The 19400-nt window shown below is 39.8% G+C and overlaps 2 protein-coding genes across 10 annotated transcripts in view; both read left to right on the forward strand.

Annotated features, from left to right (window-relative positions):
- The window catches only part of LOC108035935 (uncharacterized), a 71822-nt gene extending 64562 nt beyond the window's left edge, over positions 1-7260 (forward strand). Inside the window, exons 13-14 of the mRNA XM_017111725.3 lie at positions 1195-1553; positions 3989-7260. Coding sequence (XP_016967214.2) covers positions 1195-1553; positions 3989-4350 — 721 coding nt within the window. The 3' untranslated portion in view covers positions 4351-7260. The remainder of the gene's footprint in view (positions 1-1194; positions 1554-3988) is intronic.
- Positions 7261-10144: 2884 nt separating this feature from the next.
- LOC108035925 (heparan sulfate 2-O-sulfotransferase pipe) overlaps positions 10145-19400 on the forward strand; it is a 39553-nt gene continuing 30297 nt past the window's right edge. For all 9 annotated transcript variants that reach the window (XM_050886041.1, XM_050886045.1, XM_050886044.1 and 6 more), the window contains exon 1: positions 10145-10373. In XM_050886041.1, coding sequence (XP_050741998.1) covers positions 10285-10373 — 89 coding nt within the window. In that variant the 5' untranslated portion in view covers positions 10145-10284. The remainder of the gene's footprint in view (positions 10374-19400) is intronic.

The raw sequence follows: 19400 nt of genomic DNA on the forward strand, positions 1-19400 counted from the left end.
AAAAGTCCGGGCAGTTGACCAACCTCCTGTCCTTTTCCTGGTCCTGCATTTAACGTGTTGCCATTAAATTTTATGGCCAACTCTTTTCCCTTTTGTCCATGTTTTTCCATTTGCTCAATTTTGTCGCCGCAGAACATAAAAAAGGGAGAACGGATGGGAAAAAAAAGGAGGAGAAGGAATATTGCATTGTGGACGACATGTGAAAACATATTTTTATGGGACCCCAAAGGGTAATTGGACATTGCACTGGATATCCGAGCTGGCTAATGAGTGTGTTGAGCCTTTTTAGATAATTAATTGAGAGCTTTTCAACTCAGCTGTGAATTAAAATTGCCGCACTTCAAAGTACTGTAATGTTTACGAGTGTAGAAGGAGGTGAATGGGAACAATCATAAAACGTTATCTATAACTAAAACCTTCAAATATTATACACTTTATTAGGATTTGTAATCTCTTGGGATGAACATCAACCAGGGAGTTAAACTTTAAAATCTAAGATAATTGAAATGTCTATATCGTAACTATTGGCAACAACAAGGAGAGATTAGATGTTTTGTAATTTCATGGAGGGCTTGCTTTATTGATTTTAGTGAATTAATTGTTCTACACTTCTTGCAACCAAACTTTTGCGGCTAACTCGCATAATGCGCGACTTAAGCCAAACTGCGAATAAGATATTTTGTCTGTGGCAACTTGAAAGTTGCGAGTAATTGGTTGCACTTCAGAAACTACTAGGCTGTGGAGATACCAAGGAAATGTCGTAGTTATGTAGAGCACGACCGACGCCAAGGGAAAAGCAAATTCTTTTTTAAGACTCTAAGGATAAAAATTGGCATTAGCGAACGTTACTGTAGTTACTATAAAAACCAAAGACTTTTGTTTAATGCTATTACTAATAAATGTATTATAGGATGAAGCAATCATTTGAAGTTTCTTTAATTTATGACTTATATTTATTTTATAAGACAATGTTATATGTATGTATTTTTCGATTTAGACCTAAGATTCTTTTCACGTCCTTATATTAAGCAAAATGAAGGTCCTAAACGCTAGGTTAGTGTGCCCCTCTGGGCATGGCTGCTATTTTAATATTAAGTTCATATAAATTAATAAGTAATATTTTTTGCATAACATTTGCAAGCCACATTTGTTCTCAGTGATTCCAAATTCCGATTTCCATCTATCCCCTTCCAGACCAATCAGCCTGGTGCTGGAGCCTATCCTGAAGGAGCCCGGCGACATCTCCTTCACGTGGCTGGAGATCCACCGCACCAAGAACGCGCTACTGCAGCAGTTGGACCTGCATGTGAATGCGAGCGTGACCACGGGCATGGGCTCCCAGACCTCCTCCCAGGCCTCCCCGGGACCCAATTCGGGGATGGGCGGGCTGGGCTCCAGTGGGTCAGGATCCGCTGCCAACGCCGGAGGCTCTGCAGGCGGGGCGACGGCCAACGAGACGCTGAACGAGTTCGGCTTCTTTCCCAAGGAGTCGGACTGCGAATACAAATGTCCTGAAATTGATGCATGCATTGCGGCCAGCCTGTGGTGTGATGGTAAGTACAGATTGCCGGCTGAGGCCACAGCCCATTTCTCAGGGGGTTGCCGAATGGGTTTTCGCATGAGGGCACTGAATGCAAAATAGTTTATAGAAGTCGACGCGGTCCGGAAACTTTCATGCGTTCGCCAAAATAGGTCAGCAGAAACTACTCCCAAAAAAGCTAATAAGCTAAGCACATCCTGAATTCTTAATAAAGATTGCAGTCAAAGAGATTTTGATGAAATAGCTAAACTTATCCGGAATTCTTAACAATGATTGAAGTCTAAATGATATTTTAGTAAGACTTCATTCAACTTCAGTTCATTGACTGTGATTAGGTACACACAAAATAGTCAACATGGCATTCACTTAGTTGTCTTCAAACATCTTAAAGCCGCTTCCTTGGGTAGGGTTTCTAGACCGCATTGTAAGCTCAAAGATGGTCTCCAGCTCATGTGAGCCCACAATTTCTTGGCACAAGATTGCTGTTGAATGGGGCATTTTGGTAAAATTTTGATGCTATCGCATAAACTTATAAAAGGAATATAAGTTCCTCATTTCTTCATTCGAACTGTTATATCCCTCAGGAGAGTCCTCGAGCTCCCCCCTGACCTGGAGTTTTGCATTATTTGTACGTGATTTGGCGCTTAGTTCTGGCCTTGGGCTGTCCAATTGCAGCGTGCGCTCGGCGGTAGGCAACCAAAAATTTCACTTGTGGCTGGCTTGTCTGTTAATTCGAGGCGGGCTGCCCCGTTTTTGTAATCAGGCAAAGTTTCCTGACAACTGCACACAGGCTGCAGCAGTGCTGCTGGTTGTTAGTTGCTTCGTTGGTCGGTTGTCGTCGTTGTTGGCGGTTGTTGGTTGCTGGCCGAAAGGCTGCTTGTTGGACAAACCCGCAGCAGCAAAACCCCGAAATGTCTTGCGCAAAAAGTTTGTCCCAGTCCGGCGGCAGCCCAGCCCAAATGGCCACAACAGCTGGGACAAACTTGTTTGCAGTGCACTTGGGACGTGAAGGACAGAAAAGTACTGCAAAAATCGAAAAGATCACAGAAATTAAAATACCCTAGTTTTTCAACGTTAAACATTTAAACTTTATTTTAGCATACACAAGCAATTTTTTTAAATTAAAATGATTACTTTTGCATTGTTTTTAAGAGCAACTCAGATGTTCTCCCGCTTATAACTGCTCGATATTCAAATGTTTTTTGCTTTGAACATCAAATAATAATAGTACTCGCAAAACTTCTGGCTTTTTCCTTATTCCGTTCAAGAAGGTATGGTTGGCGTTTTGTTCACACATTGGAAGCCGTATAGACTCTTTAAAGCGTTCGCTTGGGGGGAAAAATACAAAAGCTAGCCTGGACTTTGCCGTTTTAGCTTCAATTATTTATGGGCAACCAGGCGCGTCTGCATCTGGAGCTGGTTAACCGCAAAGCCAGGGCATTAAACAAGCTTTCGGACCCCACGGGCCACTCAAGTGACACTGCATTCAATTTGTAACCTTAGAGTAGGCCAACCGGCTGCGATGCTAGGCTCCCTCTCAAACCCCAATCTACTTTCAATTTTTCAATCAGCGCTCGAAGCTGCCTCTATCTCGGTTACTGAATCTGTTCTTACACTAAGAGAACCATTTCGTTTATTTCACTCTGACTATAGATATTAAGTATGAGGGGGGAGTTTTCTATTTAAATGTATAAATTAAAATAATGCTAACTAGATGTATTTAAACAAAAAGTAAGCCCAAACATAAAGTTATGTAAAAATAAAAATTTTTTTTTAAAAATAATTATTATTTTTCTGACTTGTTGATTATTTATTGTTATGAATTTTACATTTATAAAAAAATTGTGGTAAAAAGAATAGCACATTCTACAAAGTTTTATATTCTATGAGACAAACCATCAGAAGTTGTTTTATACATTTTCTTAATATTATGAAAAATTATATAAAAACTTTGTTAGATTATTTCTATTTACTTTGATTATAATTTGTTTAAAAAATCAAAGATACATTTAGGCGCGAAGCGCCTCGTGAGACGCTCCAGTATATTCGCCCCGATGAATTTGCTTGAGGGTGCGTTCCTCAAGCGGCGTCGCTCAGCTCAGCGTCGTGCAGCGCCGCGCCGCACCGCTTTAGTGTGCCCGCACCTTTATACTATTCAATTAAAACAACATACATTTATTGCCTTAACCATGCTTTTGGTTTGGTTTTATTTGAAAAGTCAAAAATATCAAACTGTCCCACTTACTCACTGGCACTACAATAATCTTTTTCAATCCAATAACAGTCAGGGGTTGGTAAAAATATGGCTACAAGAAATTTCTGAAACATTAAAAATTTTTACTCCTCTTTTGAGATTTTTTGGAAATTATTGTTTGTGCTGTAAGAATTCTTTAATTTATGTAAGAGGGAACTAAAGTAATAAAGTAATAACCAATTTCTTTCTTTCAGGTCGCCACAACTGCCCCAGTGGGTTCGACGAGTCGGAGGAGGAGTGCGGCACCGCCCGCAAACTGCTGGAGTTGCCCGGCGGCGTGTTCGCCGCCCTCGGCTGCATTGCGGCCGCGCTGACCGCCTGCCTGATATTCTGCATGTTCGGCCTGATGAGGAAGCGGAAAAAGTCAGTGGTGCAGAAGGGCGCCGGGGTGGGCGGAATGGGCGTGGGCGGCATGGGCGTGGGTGGGATGGGCGGTATGGGCGTGGGCATCGGGTTCATGAACGGAGCGAGCAACGGCAACGTCTCGGCCGCCAGCATCGGAACCCTGAAGAAGGACTTCAAGAAGGAGGCGCTCTTCATAGATCCGGCCTCCTGACACGGACTCCAGCCGGTCGAATATATCCACGTGGACCGGGAGACCACCGTGTGATATGTTGCCGCCGGCTGTGGCATCACCTATGATCATGTGGAGCTTTCCATGGAGCTGGCCTGACCGATGGATCAGTCCGCTGATCCCGTTCAAAATCTGGCCTGGAGATTTTAAAGACACAGAGTCGACGCCTGGAGGTATGAGAACACTAAAAGAAACTACGTTTTAAGCCGATAACTTTTTCTAAACGCTTCTGGGAGTAACAAAATGCGTAGACAAGCGTATTAGCGTATGTATGTAGTCCTAACTCACATTTTTTACGTATACATTAATTTCCGAATTGACTAGCTAGTCTGTATATAGTTTTATTTGAATAACTCTGTTAAAGAGAAGTCAGGACCCGAAAAACACTTATTCAGTTTAATTGAATTATTGCTTATACCTTATGTTCGATTGAATCAATATAAATTACCTCAAGTTTGCGTCTCATAATATGAAAACTTAAAAATCTAATAATCAAACAATGTTATGATCAATTTGGTTTTATGATTATTATGATTCTCAGAGGTTTCCAAAAAAAACATTAATGAGTGCAATAAATTCCTACACTAAAATTATAAACAACTTCAAATTAGACCACTAAAAATGTCAAAAATATTACAAAATCAAATAATAGAACCTATTTTTATATAATAGCCTGTCTTGACTTTCTCATAATTTATTATACTTGGTTAAGGACTTTTACATTTCGTTTTACTTAGACTACATACACGCAAGATAAGACAGAAAAACTATTGTAAATTAGGTACCTTTAAAACCAGTTAGATCAGCTAGAGAGCAACCAATTCGCGGGCAGTTAGTAGATGCCTTCGGCACACTTACCACATAGCACTGGCACCCATTAAAAGAAGGTAAACAAATTACATTTAGCGACTAAATGGAAGAGATCGGAACTACAATGAAATTGTATAGAAAGAGCGACTCGAAGAGCAGAAACCTATGCGTAGGGCCTCTCTGGCATTACTTTTAAGCGACTAGTCTAGGTATAAATCTGTTAGCAGCATTTGAAAACGAGTTGGGGAAGGTCGAAGGAGTCTCTAAAGTGTTGTGATCCAAGGCATGCACATACTGAACTATGTTTAAACAGCAAATCGAAGCATTTACATGATTAATACTCACAACCGGATGCGAGGTATGATATACACATACTTGTATAGGTATTAGCCACATAGACTATTAAGATGGCAGCACTTTTGGGTTTTTATCGTACGGCACAACACATAAGCAAAGGACATCACCTAGTGGTTTATTATACACAAGTCGATACAAGATAATAAAATGAAATTGTTATTAATGAATTAAGTAGAACTCCAAGCCAGAGATATGTTCACTTTCATCTTATCGAGAGAACTGCCAAAGGATTATAAAACAATACAATCAATGTAAATATTTCTGTCGAGCAATTACTTGTTTTACGTCTGCATTTATGTTCGTTATTTGAACACAATTGTTTCCCATAAGTAGTTGCAGTAAGAACTATTCCTAAAGGTATTTAGACTTTGTAAAAACTACATGCAAAGAGTAACAGCAAACTGTACGCAAAACTAACCTTAAGTCACGGCCCATAACCCATATAAACAATCAAACTTTTGGCAGTTGCAGTAGAGTTAAGCAAACACCAATAAAAAGCAAAAAACAAGACATAAGTACTTTATTTTATAGACATCAGAACTAGGAAAAAATTACAAAACTGAAACAAAACATTCACTGGCAGCAATGAGAATTTTTAAAATTTAAGAACCGCTGCCATATGCAGGCACAGTTCACATCCATAAAAACCCATTAAAATTTCAAATCCAACCGAGAAGCATTTGTATAAAAAATATATATAATTTAGGCTGCATAAAAAGGTAAAAGGAAGTACATACATAAATTAAATCAAACATTTTCGGTTGGCATTTTTTGATAGCAAATAACCCAAATATTTATAGTCGAAAAGAAAGAAAAAACGAACGAAACGCACTTCGTACAATTTAATAAAAAACAAAGAAATATTGTTTCCAGACACACACCACGGGATACGTATAGGACATTTTACACGCATTCAAATAAGAGATAAATAATACTGAAAAATATATGAAAACGAAAACAAATTAAAATAGTTAAAAAAGGCGCATAGGCCAAAAATGCAATTTTGCTGCCGGAAACTGAGGATGAAACGAAGTATAAGGCGCCCCGCTGGCAGTGCATTTAAATAGGTAGCTTTAAGACCAGCTGGAGGGAGATCGATCAAAGCTGAAACTACTTCGTTGGCCTCCATTGTCACCAAAAAACACTCACATCTCAGTCATCAGTTCGGTTCAGTTCCTTCTCTCAACCAAACCAAACCAAACTATGAAAATTTCTGTGCCAACTGTGTTTAAAGTAGAACCCAAAGATAAAATACGAATACGGGAGCGAGTGGAAAAATTGAATTATGACCGCGCATAAAACATTGCATGTAATTTATTTGAAATGTTCGAAAATAACGTAGTCGAAAGAGAGGAAAACCGCGCGCGAGATGGTAAATAATAATAAATACAGACAGCTGTGTAAATAGTCGGACTGCGTACAGTCTACGCATATTTAATTAAAACACAAAAAGAAACCAGATGGTGGAGTATGGGAAAGGAGATCATGTCTTAGGTTCAATATTTTCAAATTCCCCACTTCATTTCGCCGTTGGATAGCGTAAGTTTCACTTGTATGATAAATAAAACTAAACCAAATATTTATATAGAGATATTATACGTATATGAAAAGGAAACCTTAAAATAATGACGCACTGAATCAAATAGATGAAACGAGTATTTAAAACCAAGACAATTAAAACCAAAAGAACTTTAAGCAAAATAAAACTGAAAAAATGGAATTTAACAGCGCACCTGTCTTTATTAGCCGAATTTGGGGCTGCGGGTGGCTGGCTGTTTTTGGGGGCCTGTGGGTGGAATGCCAACTGTTCCGATTGACGCTTGGGGGAAAACCGTTGGCCAAACTAAGGCAAACTCAAAATCGTGTCCAAATAGCTGGCAGTCAAGTAGGCCACAGATTTTGATTGCCCGCATCCGGGCAGCCATCGGTGGACATCCTCGAAAATTCGGAACATCGAACGAGATGGTGTTAAAGCCAAGCCGGCTGCTCCAGGCGTGGGCTCTCACCGGTCGGGATTGGGCACGGGATCGGGTTTTGGGTTGAGCCTCCCTGGTTGCTGACCCGCCCAATGGCCAACGTTAGCGTTAACCCGCATAAAACATAAGCCACCGAGCCTGGCGCTCGTGTTGTGTGTTCTATGTGCCACAGATTCCAACGCCTCCCCGAACTCTGTGTTTATGGCCGGCAGCTCGGTTTCTGGCCCTGGCAACTTTGCCCCGGGACTTGGCCAAAATGGCTTTGATAAGCGTGGGCGACAGAAAGCCCGGAAAATGCGAGCGAGGAGTGGTAAAGGAGTTCGAGCTAAGAGTTTGAAAGGCTGGACATCAAGGTTAGTACTTAAGTATAAGTATAAGTAAGTAAAGAATGTATACAGGAGAGCCAACCTGAATCTACATATGCATATGTCTAAAGCTAACCGGTAAAGACATTCAAAATAATATGTTTTTTGCAAAAATATATTTTTGGAATTGTTTAACCAAACTTTAAGTGTAAAACTTACCTCATTTATTTCCGAATTTCCGAATAAATAAAATATACTAACTGACTACTACTAAATATAATATCGCGAATTATATTTAATTTTAGTAAAAATCTTTAGAGGAGCTTCAAACTATCATTTTGTTCTTGTCATAACAAATATTTTAAACATACTACTATTTAATTAAACTTCTTTTTTGCAATTAAAAACAACCCTAATAATTTTAGATAAATACTTTTTATAAATTTCCAGCAATTTATATTAATTATTGCTTTTAATTGTTTTTTAAATTTCAAATTTGTAAACATCACATGTAATACCAACCAACTCTCGCTGTATTAAATACACACCCAAACTCCACGCCAAAATAATATATACGCACACCTGCCAGTAACACTCACACTCGCCTATTTATATTTGCACCTAGGGCCAATTGCAGTTGTTTACAATTGAGTGGCCAGCTCGGCAGAATCGGGCCAACAACAAACGGACAGTTGGCAGCAGAAAAAACAATAACACCGGCCCAAGATATAGCCAACTTGTGGCTGGTAACCACAATGGAACGCTGATAAACTTAACCCGAAACTGACAGCCGGACAAGTGATGATTACTTCTTTCATGTTTTGAAATCGGAGAAAGAGCCCAATCATTCAGATGGCTTATTTATCTCAATCGATTTAAACACTCATCGCAAGCAATAGGCAGCACGTTTTTAGCAACTCACTTTGCACTTTATTGCTTTCATAGTTGTAATTACAGAACTGCCTTAAATTATTACCATATAAAATAAAGGCATGTGCCGCCAACACACTCTTTTGTGTTTTATTATCATATTTTGTCTGTTTTTATGTTGATGCTGGCGTTTTTCGGTTTTTTGCCACTGTTTTCGAGAAGTTTACACGAATTTTCAGCTTGTTGCTGAAATAAAAAAAGGTAAGTAAGTTTAAACAATCACTTTTTTGTCGTTCCTAAAAAAGTGTGGACCTATGCAGATAGTTGTGGGCAAACGCTTAAATCTGGAAGCCTTCTGACGCCAGTCAGCGGACAAGTAAGCTACAGTGGCGCCAAAAAGTCGTTGTTCCTTAGAGAGCAATGAAATTTATTAAATATAAAGACATGATTAAGAAAAGAATTAAGCGTTATTAGCCCAGTCACAGATACACAATAAACCAATTTATTTTAGTGTATACATAAGATTAAATCTATCAAGTGGCTAAATATATTTACATTTTCATTTGTATTATCAATTTATTTTTATATTAATTTTTAAAATTACAATTTAAAAAATGTAATTTCATACAAAATAAAAATAATTTACAATAAGAACTTTAAATCTGTAAAGTGACTTCTTTAACCTACTGTGCCACAAGAATCCGCAGTCGAATGAGGGTCAATGAGCTTTGTGGACAGCAAGTGCGGAGACCGAGGGAACTCAGTTCTTAAAGAAATTTCAGATTTGACTCTGGGCAAAACTAAGCACTATTATCCCGAGTTAGCCAAAGAACGATGGTAGAAGCCAAAATCGAGAAGAATCTTTTATTTATGCACGACTGGCAAAAACTAATCGATGGAAATTACGAAAGCGGGAAGGTCAGCTTTTCGACTACCCAATAAGGGGGAGAAGTTCAAAGGTAAACCTGTTTTTAGTTCTAATACTCTTCCCATTAAAAATTAAAACAAGTTGAGTTGATTTCCAAGTTCTTCCTTTTGCCAACGTGGTTAAGATCTCCCAAAATATGTTATTTCGGTTAAAGTATTATTAGGGCTGGGAGAGCCAGCTGTTCCAACAGAGGATATTGGAACAAGTGCCCAAAACTAGATTCCTTGCGCGGACAATAACGCGGCTCTGCTGTTTAAACGACCTGAATAAATATGTCTAAGTAGATTAATGTCAGATGTCGGGTAATAATAAAAGTGTTACCACAGACAAATGGGCTACAGTCACGTCCCGCCGTCAGTCAGCCCCGAACAAAGAGCGGCTAGAAGAGCGAGCAAACAGAGCCGAAGAGAGCGATCTCGGGCGCAGAAGAAAATGGTAAAAGCAAACAGCGGTAAGCCGCCGCCAACGTCTCGAAGTTGGCCAAAAAGGCGGCCAAGTGCCCCCAGGAACATTCAGTCAAGCCGCGATCGCCGAGCTCTTCGGACGTCTCTATCTGCATATCTCCCCGTGAATCGGAGTGAACTCAAGTGCCGACCGGAAAATTCTTTCGGCCAAGAAAGGTCTTCGAAAAAGATCTCAATCGATTGTGTTTTTGTGTTACCCCCGTTGGATGTCTCTGAACGCCGAGCGATCTTACAAAATGAAGCTGCGCGACGTGGAGAACGCCTTCAAATACCGGCGCATACCGTATCCCAAGCGGTAAGTGTGATCCGGCCAAGAAAAGGCCTGCGGAGAAAGATCTCTTTTACTGGAGAACGGAGTCCGATTCAAAGGGGAAATGCAATTGAGTTCCAGTTTCAGTTTAATTGAAAACCGGTCATAATTGCCATTGAATGGCCCGAGAATTGAGTTGGTAGATCGAAGATTGCGTTCGCCTCGACGGCTGAAGATTAAAAAGACTTTGCTCTCGATTCTCCATAAAAAGCGTTTAACTTTCCGTTTTTCGCAGCTGGCTAAAAGTGAAAGACGTTTCAGGGTCGTTGCATTTTGTAAATATAATTAAATAAAAGCTTCAAATGCTGGCAAAAACAGTACCTACTTTTGGCCGGACTTTAAGTACTTGCCAGCAAGTAAATTAATTGCAGCTATTTCTGCACATGAACAAATTTAATTTGCCCAGTCGTTTTTCAGTTGCTTTGGGTCTCAATGATCTCTGCTCTTCAGGCGCGTTACAAGTTTATACATTAATGTGGCCAGCAATAAAAGATTAAGCTTATAATACGGTATTTTAATATGAATATAATACGGTATTTTAATATGAATTAAACATTTTTGTTGATTAAAACTTTAAAGTTGTAGACCCCAAGCATCAAGTGCTGGCATCCAATAAATTAATTGTAACTATTGTACACATAGAAAAATATAAATGTGTTTGGTTTCAGTAACTAAAATTAAATTATATAAATGCATATAAGTAGTTACGTTAAAAAAGAATTTTCTTTTATAAAACCGATTTAAGAAACTGATAAAGTTTTAGTCTGAAAAAGTGTCTAACGTTTATATTTATTTCGTTACTCTTAAAAACTTTTCTATGTGCACGCGGCTGGCTTTTTTCAATTCTTGCTCTAGATTGAAAGCCGCAGTCTTGTTTATAATTTTTTATTGCTGTTTTTATTTTGAATTCTTCTCATAATTCATTTGGTGTAGCACCTTGGGGCCAGTTTACAGAGATGAAAAGAGGAAACCACAAGCCGAGCCAACCTTAACTATTTCAAGTGGCCAAAAGCGCTGTGTCTTACCACCTTCCCTCATGCTGCATTGTCTGAGACTACATTTTTCAGTGTTTGTTCTGGCCTTTTACAGAACGCAGCTCGGCTCAGTTGAGTTCGGCCTGGCTCAGATAAAAGTTAGGAGCCCGCTGACTTGACTGCCCGCTCATTAGTCGATGCTTGATGGTCGTCGGACGACGGTTTCTGCGGCCGCCCATAACAATTTTGGCTATTAAAAGGTGTTTAGGCCAGAGATCTCAGCCACTGCGTCCGCTATTGTGCAACGTCGCTCTTTTTCACGTTTGCATGGCCAAAATTGTGGCAACGAGTGCGTCGAGATGTAAACTAATGATAGACCGACTACTCATGTTATGGACTAATTGGCTTTTGGGAAACGTTTTTTCAGCTTTTGTTGCTCTTAAAAAGGGTGTGAGAATTTGCTTTTCATTAAGGCAAAATGGACTAGAGTCATGGCTAACAGATATTTGCATACTAGTGTGAGTTTTAGCAAGAAATAAACAGTAACCAAAATAGTTAAAGAGTTAAAGTAGTAAAATATCTGAATACATTCGTGATAAGAAAGTTATTTGCAATTTAAAATTCAACATCATTTCTGGGCGTATTTTTCACACTTAAGGGTTGCTATATATTAAACTCAATTAAGCTTTTTTCGCTTGTTTATTAAGCCCCGTTTATTATCGCGATTCCAAGCCCATTTTCCCCGACTATTTACAGAACAAATTATTACATTTAATGTATGAATTACTGGCATTAATTAAACAGATGATTTAAATGTAGATATGCACTTTTTGTGATTGCCGCTCGCAGTAGCATAAATTTCACGCTCGTTTTGACAATTTCATGCAGCTGCAAACTCTCAGTCAATCAGTCGGTCACTCAGTCAGTCTGCCAATCAATCAGGTAAACATTTATTTTTCATTCATTTCCGTTTGCCCAGGCGATTTGGCGAAAAGACAATCTTAACATTTGCACAGAAAAATTATGCAAACATTTAAATATGGATATGATTTATGGCGAGTGAAAAGAATTTGCTGTGCTGACAAAAAATAAATTCCCAGCAACGTGCGCACTGCCGCTATTTGCTCAGCTCTTTTGTGCGTTTCCAAATTGATATTAATTAATTTAATTAATTGGTTTTGCTTAAACAACTCTCCGACAGATGTTTGGCAGCTTCATTAACCGGGCACGCGATAAATACGCTTCGGAGAAGTGAGTTGTTGCACTCGGTTGATAAAAAGCTTTCAGAGCGGACCTTTGAAGTCAACCTGAAGCATCGCCCAGCGAGCAGAATCACATTCGGTTATGCAACACTTTGAATTAGCACAGTTAAGTTCTCCGATTTGTTGCCCGTATGGATTAGAGCTTACCTAATACCGCACTTACTTTTATTTTCACTGCAAGCCGGAGCGTGACAGAAATTATTTAGAACGCCCCAAAAGCGGGTCAGCTGGGAGAAGGGGCAGAAGAACCAGGCCGGGCTCGTTCGAAGACTGTGGCTGGCTCTTCGGCTTTCTTGGGTCTTTCTTCTGCGTCTCTCTTTCTTCCCAACATCTTTCTTTCTTCGGGCGCCTCGACATGCAGTCACTCACAATGTGATTCGTTTTCTTCATTTTGTCTTCAGCTCTGTCTTGAGTTTTGTTTAATTTTGTCTTATTGCAATGGAAATGTATATTGGGAATTTTACACGCCGTCGGTGGCCGCGGGAAAGTTAATTATTGCCGACTGTCTGCGGCGGGTGGCAAGTTAAAAAATAATTATTAAAATCCAAATTTTTTTAAGTTGTCTGACCTTAAGATGCAATTACGCATCGCTGTCACTCTCTCAGGAGAAATAAAACATTACTATCAACGAGACAATAAGGTCCAAAAGTAAAATATATTAATATAACTCTTTGTAGCCCCTAAAGACATCTATGGATTTCAGCTCGAATAACCTCCAATTATATTTCTCAATCTGCTATCGAAAAACTTACAAAATTAGTGGTACTACTGCTAAATTTAATATAATCTAACCGCACAATGGTATTTTTTAAACAGCTTACCCGCTACAACGTTAGTAGAACAACGAGGACACAATTAAGCCACCTTTAAGCCCGCACTTTACAGCATTTTCCCAAAACTTCACACCTAACCCGCATGATCAGGTGAAACTCCAGGCCCCCCGCCCACTTCGCTCCCTTTTCACTGATAATTTCGCACGCAACTTTTGGCAAGTGAAAGCCCACAAAATATTCACATGTTTTGTGTACATTATAGCAATTTATGACCGCAGCCGTTTAGCACCTTTCAGAAGAGATGGCCAGCAATTTTACTGGGCCAATTTCAGAGAGCAACAAACGCCCACCAGCAGTCCATAACCATACGGCTGTTATTAGTTGGCCGTAAAAACGAAAACTTTGGTTATGCCCGTGTGGACTCCGAAAACAAACGCCCTCTCCCACGGCAAATGCTACGAAAGGGTTTTCCTACATTATGTAAAACGGTCAAATGTCGACCCGGGTTACGGATAAAAATGCAAACAAATTCGCATTATTTTTAGCACAGTACATAGACCGTACAAGAAAGGCACGCTGATTAACACAATCATGTGAAAAATGTGCAACACTTTTGGCTAAAAATAAGGCAGTGCAAAAAACCCAGCCGTAGACAGACGAGGGGAAATTATGTGTATAGCTTTCACTTGATATACAAATATGGGCTTTGGCACGGGGGGCGTGGCCAGCAGTGCGTAACAGCCAAGTGATGATGACAATGATGAATTTTTGTCTTCTGGCGGGTTTCAAGTTTGAAGTTCGCCAAGTGCAAATTGCCGGCAAAGGTGAGGCTGAGCGGAAGGTGGAATTAGTTGCGCGGTGGAACTGGTTCAAAGCCATTGGGGAGCGTGTTTGAAATGAGACAGTCATTCGAGTAATCAAGGCAGGGTCCAAAAGGGGTTTTAGTAGCAAGTTGACGGCCTAACCATACAATCTAAAATGTTTGATCTTCGCTACAGCCTTTTTTAGGGTTAAACATATACGGTTGTGAATTAATACCACCCTGTGCATCATTTCGATTTAAACAAATGATCATCAACTAATTACCCTTTCACCCGGCCGATAAAAACAATGAACACACTCACTAATACCCTTCACCCAACACAGTCCCCTTAAATTATTTGAGCACTTCCTTTAAGACTTTCATAAAAATTATCTTTATGCAACGCACAAAAAGTCAAAAACAAAACAGAAAACCTCCTTTTAGTTTTGTTTTTCCCGAAGCACATCAAGACGAGTGACGCTGTGTTCCTCGTACTCTCTCATAAAATTTGATTGTTTTGATCAAATATGCATGCAAAATGCTATAAATAAGAAACCGGGCTGAAATGGAAAAAAGTAACATTTGCGTTTACTTGTTTGCCAGCGTTTTGCCGTTTTGTTTTTAAGTTTGCCCAATGCAGAAGAGGCGAAATTGGATTTAATTTCTTTGCCGCTTCTTCACTCTCACATAGCGAAAGTGAGTTAGCGCTCAGCCTCAGATCCGAACTTGGGCTTCCTCGAGTATGTAAATCACTTTTTGCAGCCGACCAGGCGAACTGCGGGAGATTTATGGGCGCCAGCTACTTAGGCGAGCAGAATACTTAACGGCGGGACATGTCTGGGATCCCAAGAGATACGCGGATTCCCAGGTGGGTGGTGCTCGCAGCCGTTTGCTGAGGAACCCCACTACCAAGTGAAAGCATTGAACTGCAATTAGCGGGCGCGCTTATGGTTCTTTTCACTTTTCTGGCAGCCAAGCGTTCACAGAACTTTCGGTGTTAATTGGATAGCTTTTCGGTTTCACTGCCTGGCGCTTTATCATGAATTTCTTAATAATATGATACCTATTAAGTATTATTAAGGATGTTGATATGAAGAACTAAGATATCTGGCGTGCGTTGAAAGAACTTTCGAATAGGCGGACACCAAAAACGTATTCTTTTCGGTTCCACTCCCTTGCACTTGAGAAGTCGAACAGGCCCGCCATAAAAGGCCATTTCATCAACTCTTGAGAAAACTGAAAACTGCAATAAACCAGTTTGATAGTTGGCAAATATTGGCCAAGACCGAAACAAATGCACTTTCAAACGCAACCAAAGCCGAGAAGTCGAAAAGTCGAAACAAAAAGGCGAAGGCAACGCCTGGGCTGAAAAACTACAGCTACAAGATTCCGTGAGCATATAAAGCGCGGAGTCTAGAAACCGACCCCCAACAATGGACCAGGCCAAATTGAAATTGTAACAAAATGCTCACGACAAATATGCGGTTTTTGTCCGTCCCGACTTACAAGTTTTCCCCATTTTCCGCCTTCCTCTCGCCATACACGAGTAAAGTGTATCTCCTGCCTTTGGCTGTGCCACTCCAAAAGCCAAAGCTGCATCATGACGTAATGACCACATGGAGCAGCCGGCCAAGTCATGTGCCTCTCGCTGGCTTTTAGGCTAAACCACAAACGGAAAATCGGTCCACAGCTCGAGGAGGATCCCGAGCCTTCCTATAATTAAATATTTTTTAATTGCGCTCTCTGCGGTCTTTTAATTGCCAGGGGGATTGGCCTAGGCATGACAAGTATGTGAGGAAAAACTGAAATCTTGACTGCATTTTCTTGGAGTGGTCATTCCAGATTTAAATGGCCATTGGGACTTGGGATTAGTTATGATGATGACTCACAAATAATTAAAGTTTAAGGTGCTTCGGCAACTGAAGAAACCTATGGGAAAATTTAAGGTGATTTTATTATTATTATTATTCATTAATAATGAAAGCTTAAAATAGGATATATTTGTGCTACCTACATATAAAACAAAAATCCATAATAAATTAAATAACTTAAGGAGCGAAATATATATAATATATTTTTCTAAACTTATTTTTCTTATAAACGACTTAAGTTTCTTATAAACGACATTGCAATGTCCACTCATCGATCAAAGTTTTGACGCCCAACTACTGATAGTAACAGTAATCCCTGAACATATTGCTATACAAATTTGTGGATTGCTGGTAACCGCCACAAAAATGCCATAAACTTTATGGATCATTAAAGCCCTGGTTTGATTGCCTTGAATTGCCAAACGCCGAAAGAGTTAACGAATTGGAATTGCTCTGTTAAAGAAAGTTAGATGGATCCATAATGAATGTCGGATGTTGTAACCTGCCATTGAACACCCCCAATAAGAGCTGTAATCCAATTTCGCCCCTTTCCCCCGAATGTGGCAGCTGTTACTCGGAACCCGGTGAAAGGAGGAGGGCAAATCAAAATTGATTTTAATGATGCCTTCGCTTCGGATCGCTTATCGGACATGTACCGAACATCATGTTCGTAAATCATAAATCTTGCTATCATTTCGTTTTGTTACCACCTGCAAGGAGGGGTCGTGGGGTGGTTTTTGGCCCAACATTTTTCATTTCTCGGGGCGAGCACATGAGTATTTGGTCTCGGGTGAGGAATAACTGCCGAAAGACGCCCTGATGGGGTCACAAGCTGTGCGTGTGCTTTCCACGGCCCCTGTTTTAGAGTCTTGAACCAATGTTTGTTTATTAGGTGGAGCCTTCGCCTCTTGACAGGTGCAGCGGGCACTATTCACCTGCCTTTCACTAAACAAAAGCCAGTGATGCCAGGTGAGTTGGGCTGCGTTGAGTTTGGCTCAGCGCTTGCTTAGCTTACATCTTTTGTTTGCCTTGACCGGCTGCATTTTGATGCTTTTGATAGTGGCCCAATGCACAACACTGTACACCTTTTTAATTAGCCACAAGTATCTGCAATTAAAGTTGAAGGGGATTTTTTTCACATCCGACTCTTTTAGTAAAAGTAATAATAATACGAATAAATAGTGGTTGCAAAGTAATAAGATATTGATACTCCATTTTCTTATAAAACACAACCCACAATAAACTTCAATTAAACTTAAATTATTTGAATAATGATGAATCAAACGAAGTTATAGCACGTTATAATAAATAAATGTCGAGCCGGATTAATTGAATTTCCTGTTTGGCTGATGAGAGCACTTAAACTAACAATCCTAAGAGCTAAATTTCTTAGAATAATTTGGTAGATAAATCAACCGCTAGAAATGGCCAACATCCTTTCTCTATGCCAATGACTTCCAATTAACATAAATGCAATGGCAAACATGCGACAGACAAATACCTGCAAGGGAAATTGAATTGCTTAATTAATTTCCACACTCGCTTCCTCCTTCGAAAACAAGGGAACGCTGCAGAAGAGCAAATAAAACTGAAAATAAAATTTAATTTTAATGTAGCTTAGTCTCGTTTAGTCAAAGATGTCCCACAGGATGCATATCCACTTTTATGCTTTTCGTTCCTTCTCTTTGATATTTTTATGTGCGAAGCGAGTTTTTCCTTAGCTCGCCGGTTAAACAAGTTGCCGAGACGATGGCGACCTACTTTGGCATCGCCTGTGACTGGGACTGCGACTTGGACTCGGACCGAGACTATAGATGGGAAAAGTCGCAGACCTCTGCCGGGTGGTGGCGAAAAGACACGGAAAACAGCGGAAATATCACCCAAATCAATAAGGTTTTATTTCAAATGGTTTATTGAAGCTATTTATTTAATTAATTGTAATTAACAATATTTTTTTGATTATTTTCCACCTCCAGAATATTGAAATTTGGATATTTTACTAAAAACATAATGTTGATTTTGGACACAAGCGTAAACATTCTTCCTCACACTTAACTCAAAATTTGTGTTATTAATGTATCACGTATCATGTATATCCATTTTCCTCAGTGCATTTTCGCCTCGTCTGTGGCGCCACTTTCTTTGGCGTCCAGTTGACTGGTTGACACCAATTTGAATGGCAAGTTTCAGTGAGGCGGCCTGCTCTTTTTACATCACAAATGAGCAGAAAATCGGATCGGGTTCGCCATGTGAAAGTCAAGGAGTGATACAAATACTTAATACTTAAAAGCCCTCCCACCCCTTCAGGTGGGCCAGCCTAGGAGGAGGTTTCGGTTAACGCAAATTGGCGAATGTGGCCAGTGGGGATTGTGCAGCTGCCGTGGAGAAAGGATTCCTTCCTTAGGTCATGGCAATCAGCAGAGAAAATTAAACTGGGCTACGATTTAACTAACTTAGGGCAGTCAAATGGCTTGTTCCTCCTGGCACAATATATACATGTTTGAGGAAACTCCTTGAGATAATGCAAGCAATTAAATCAATAAGGTATTCCTAAATGTATTCATTTTTTTCTTCAGGACTTCAAGACGGTTGAACTTGATCTTAATTTGAAATCAAACATCTTAAAGAAGCTTTCGAAAGTGATAAGTGTTCATCTAGCATTACGTTTCAGCTTTCCATTACTTTGATCTTGGGCTTACGTCTCTTTGCCTATTCTTTGTAAAATTATCTATAAACTGCTTTTGTCAATATCAATTTCCCCTGCCGCAAGTACTCGTAGGTGAAATAATGACAACAATGGAAATGCTTATCATGGCCATGCAAGCTCGGAGAAGCCAAATCGAATTTCCAACGAAAGACACATTATCTTGCCCCACCCCAAATGCACTTTGGAGTCCATGCAGGCGTTAAATGAGAAGCGTTTGACAACTGGGAAGTCTTATCCACCTTGTACCTATTGCCCTCCAGTCGACTGCAGTTGTTGTTTGGAGCCGCCAGAGATCAGAAATTAGTGTGCCAAGTTGTTTGGCCCGGTGACGCCCACATATTCTGCTCCGTGCACTGAGAAGCAATTCGGGGGAGAATTCGGGAGAATTTATTTCGCATTACTACTCATCCCCCCGATATTTTGGTTATCGATCCGGTCTTCATCGGTATTATCGATAAAAATGTTGCTATGTGTTTAAATCATAATACCTAGAACAATCTTGAGTTCTTAAAAATATAATATTATCATTTTTTTTTTTTTTTTGATGCTGATGGGTGGTCTCATCAAAATATTAAAAAGGTTAAGTCCCATTATAAGGTGAAATAAACTGAATGTACTGTAGA

The sequence above is a fragment of the Drosophila biarmipes genome, chromosome 3L (assembly GCF_025231255.1).
Source record: "Drosophila biarmipes strain raj3 chromosome 3L, RU_DBia_V1.1, whole genome shotgun sequence".
In the NCBI taxonomy this organism is placed as follows: domain Eukaryota; kingdom Metazoa; phylum Arthropoda; class Insecta; order Diptera; family Drosophilidae; genus Drosophila; species Drosophila biarmipes.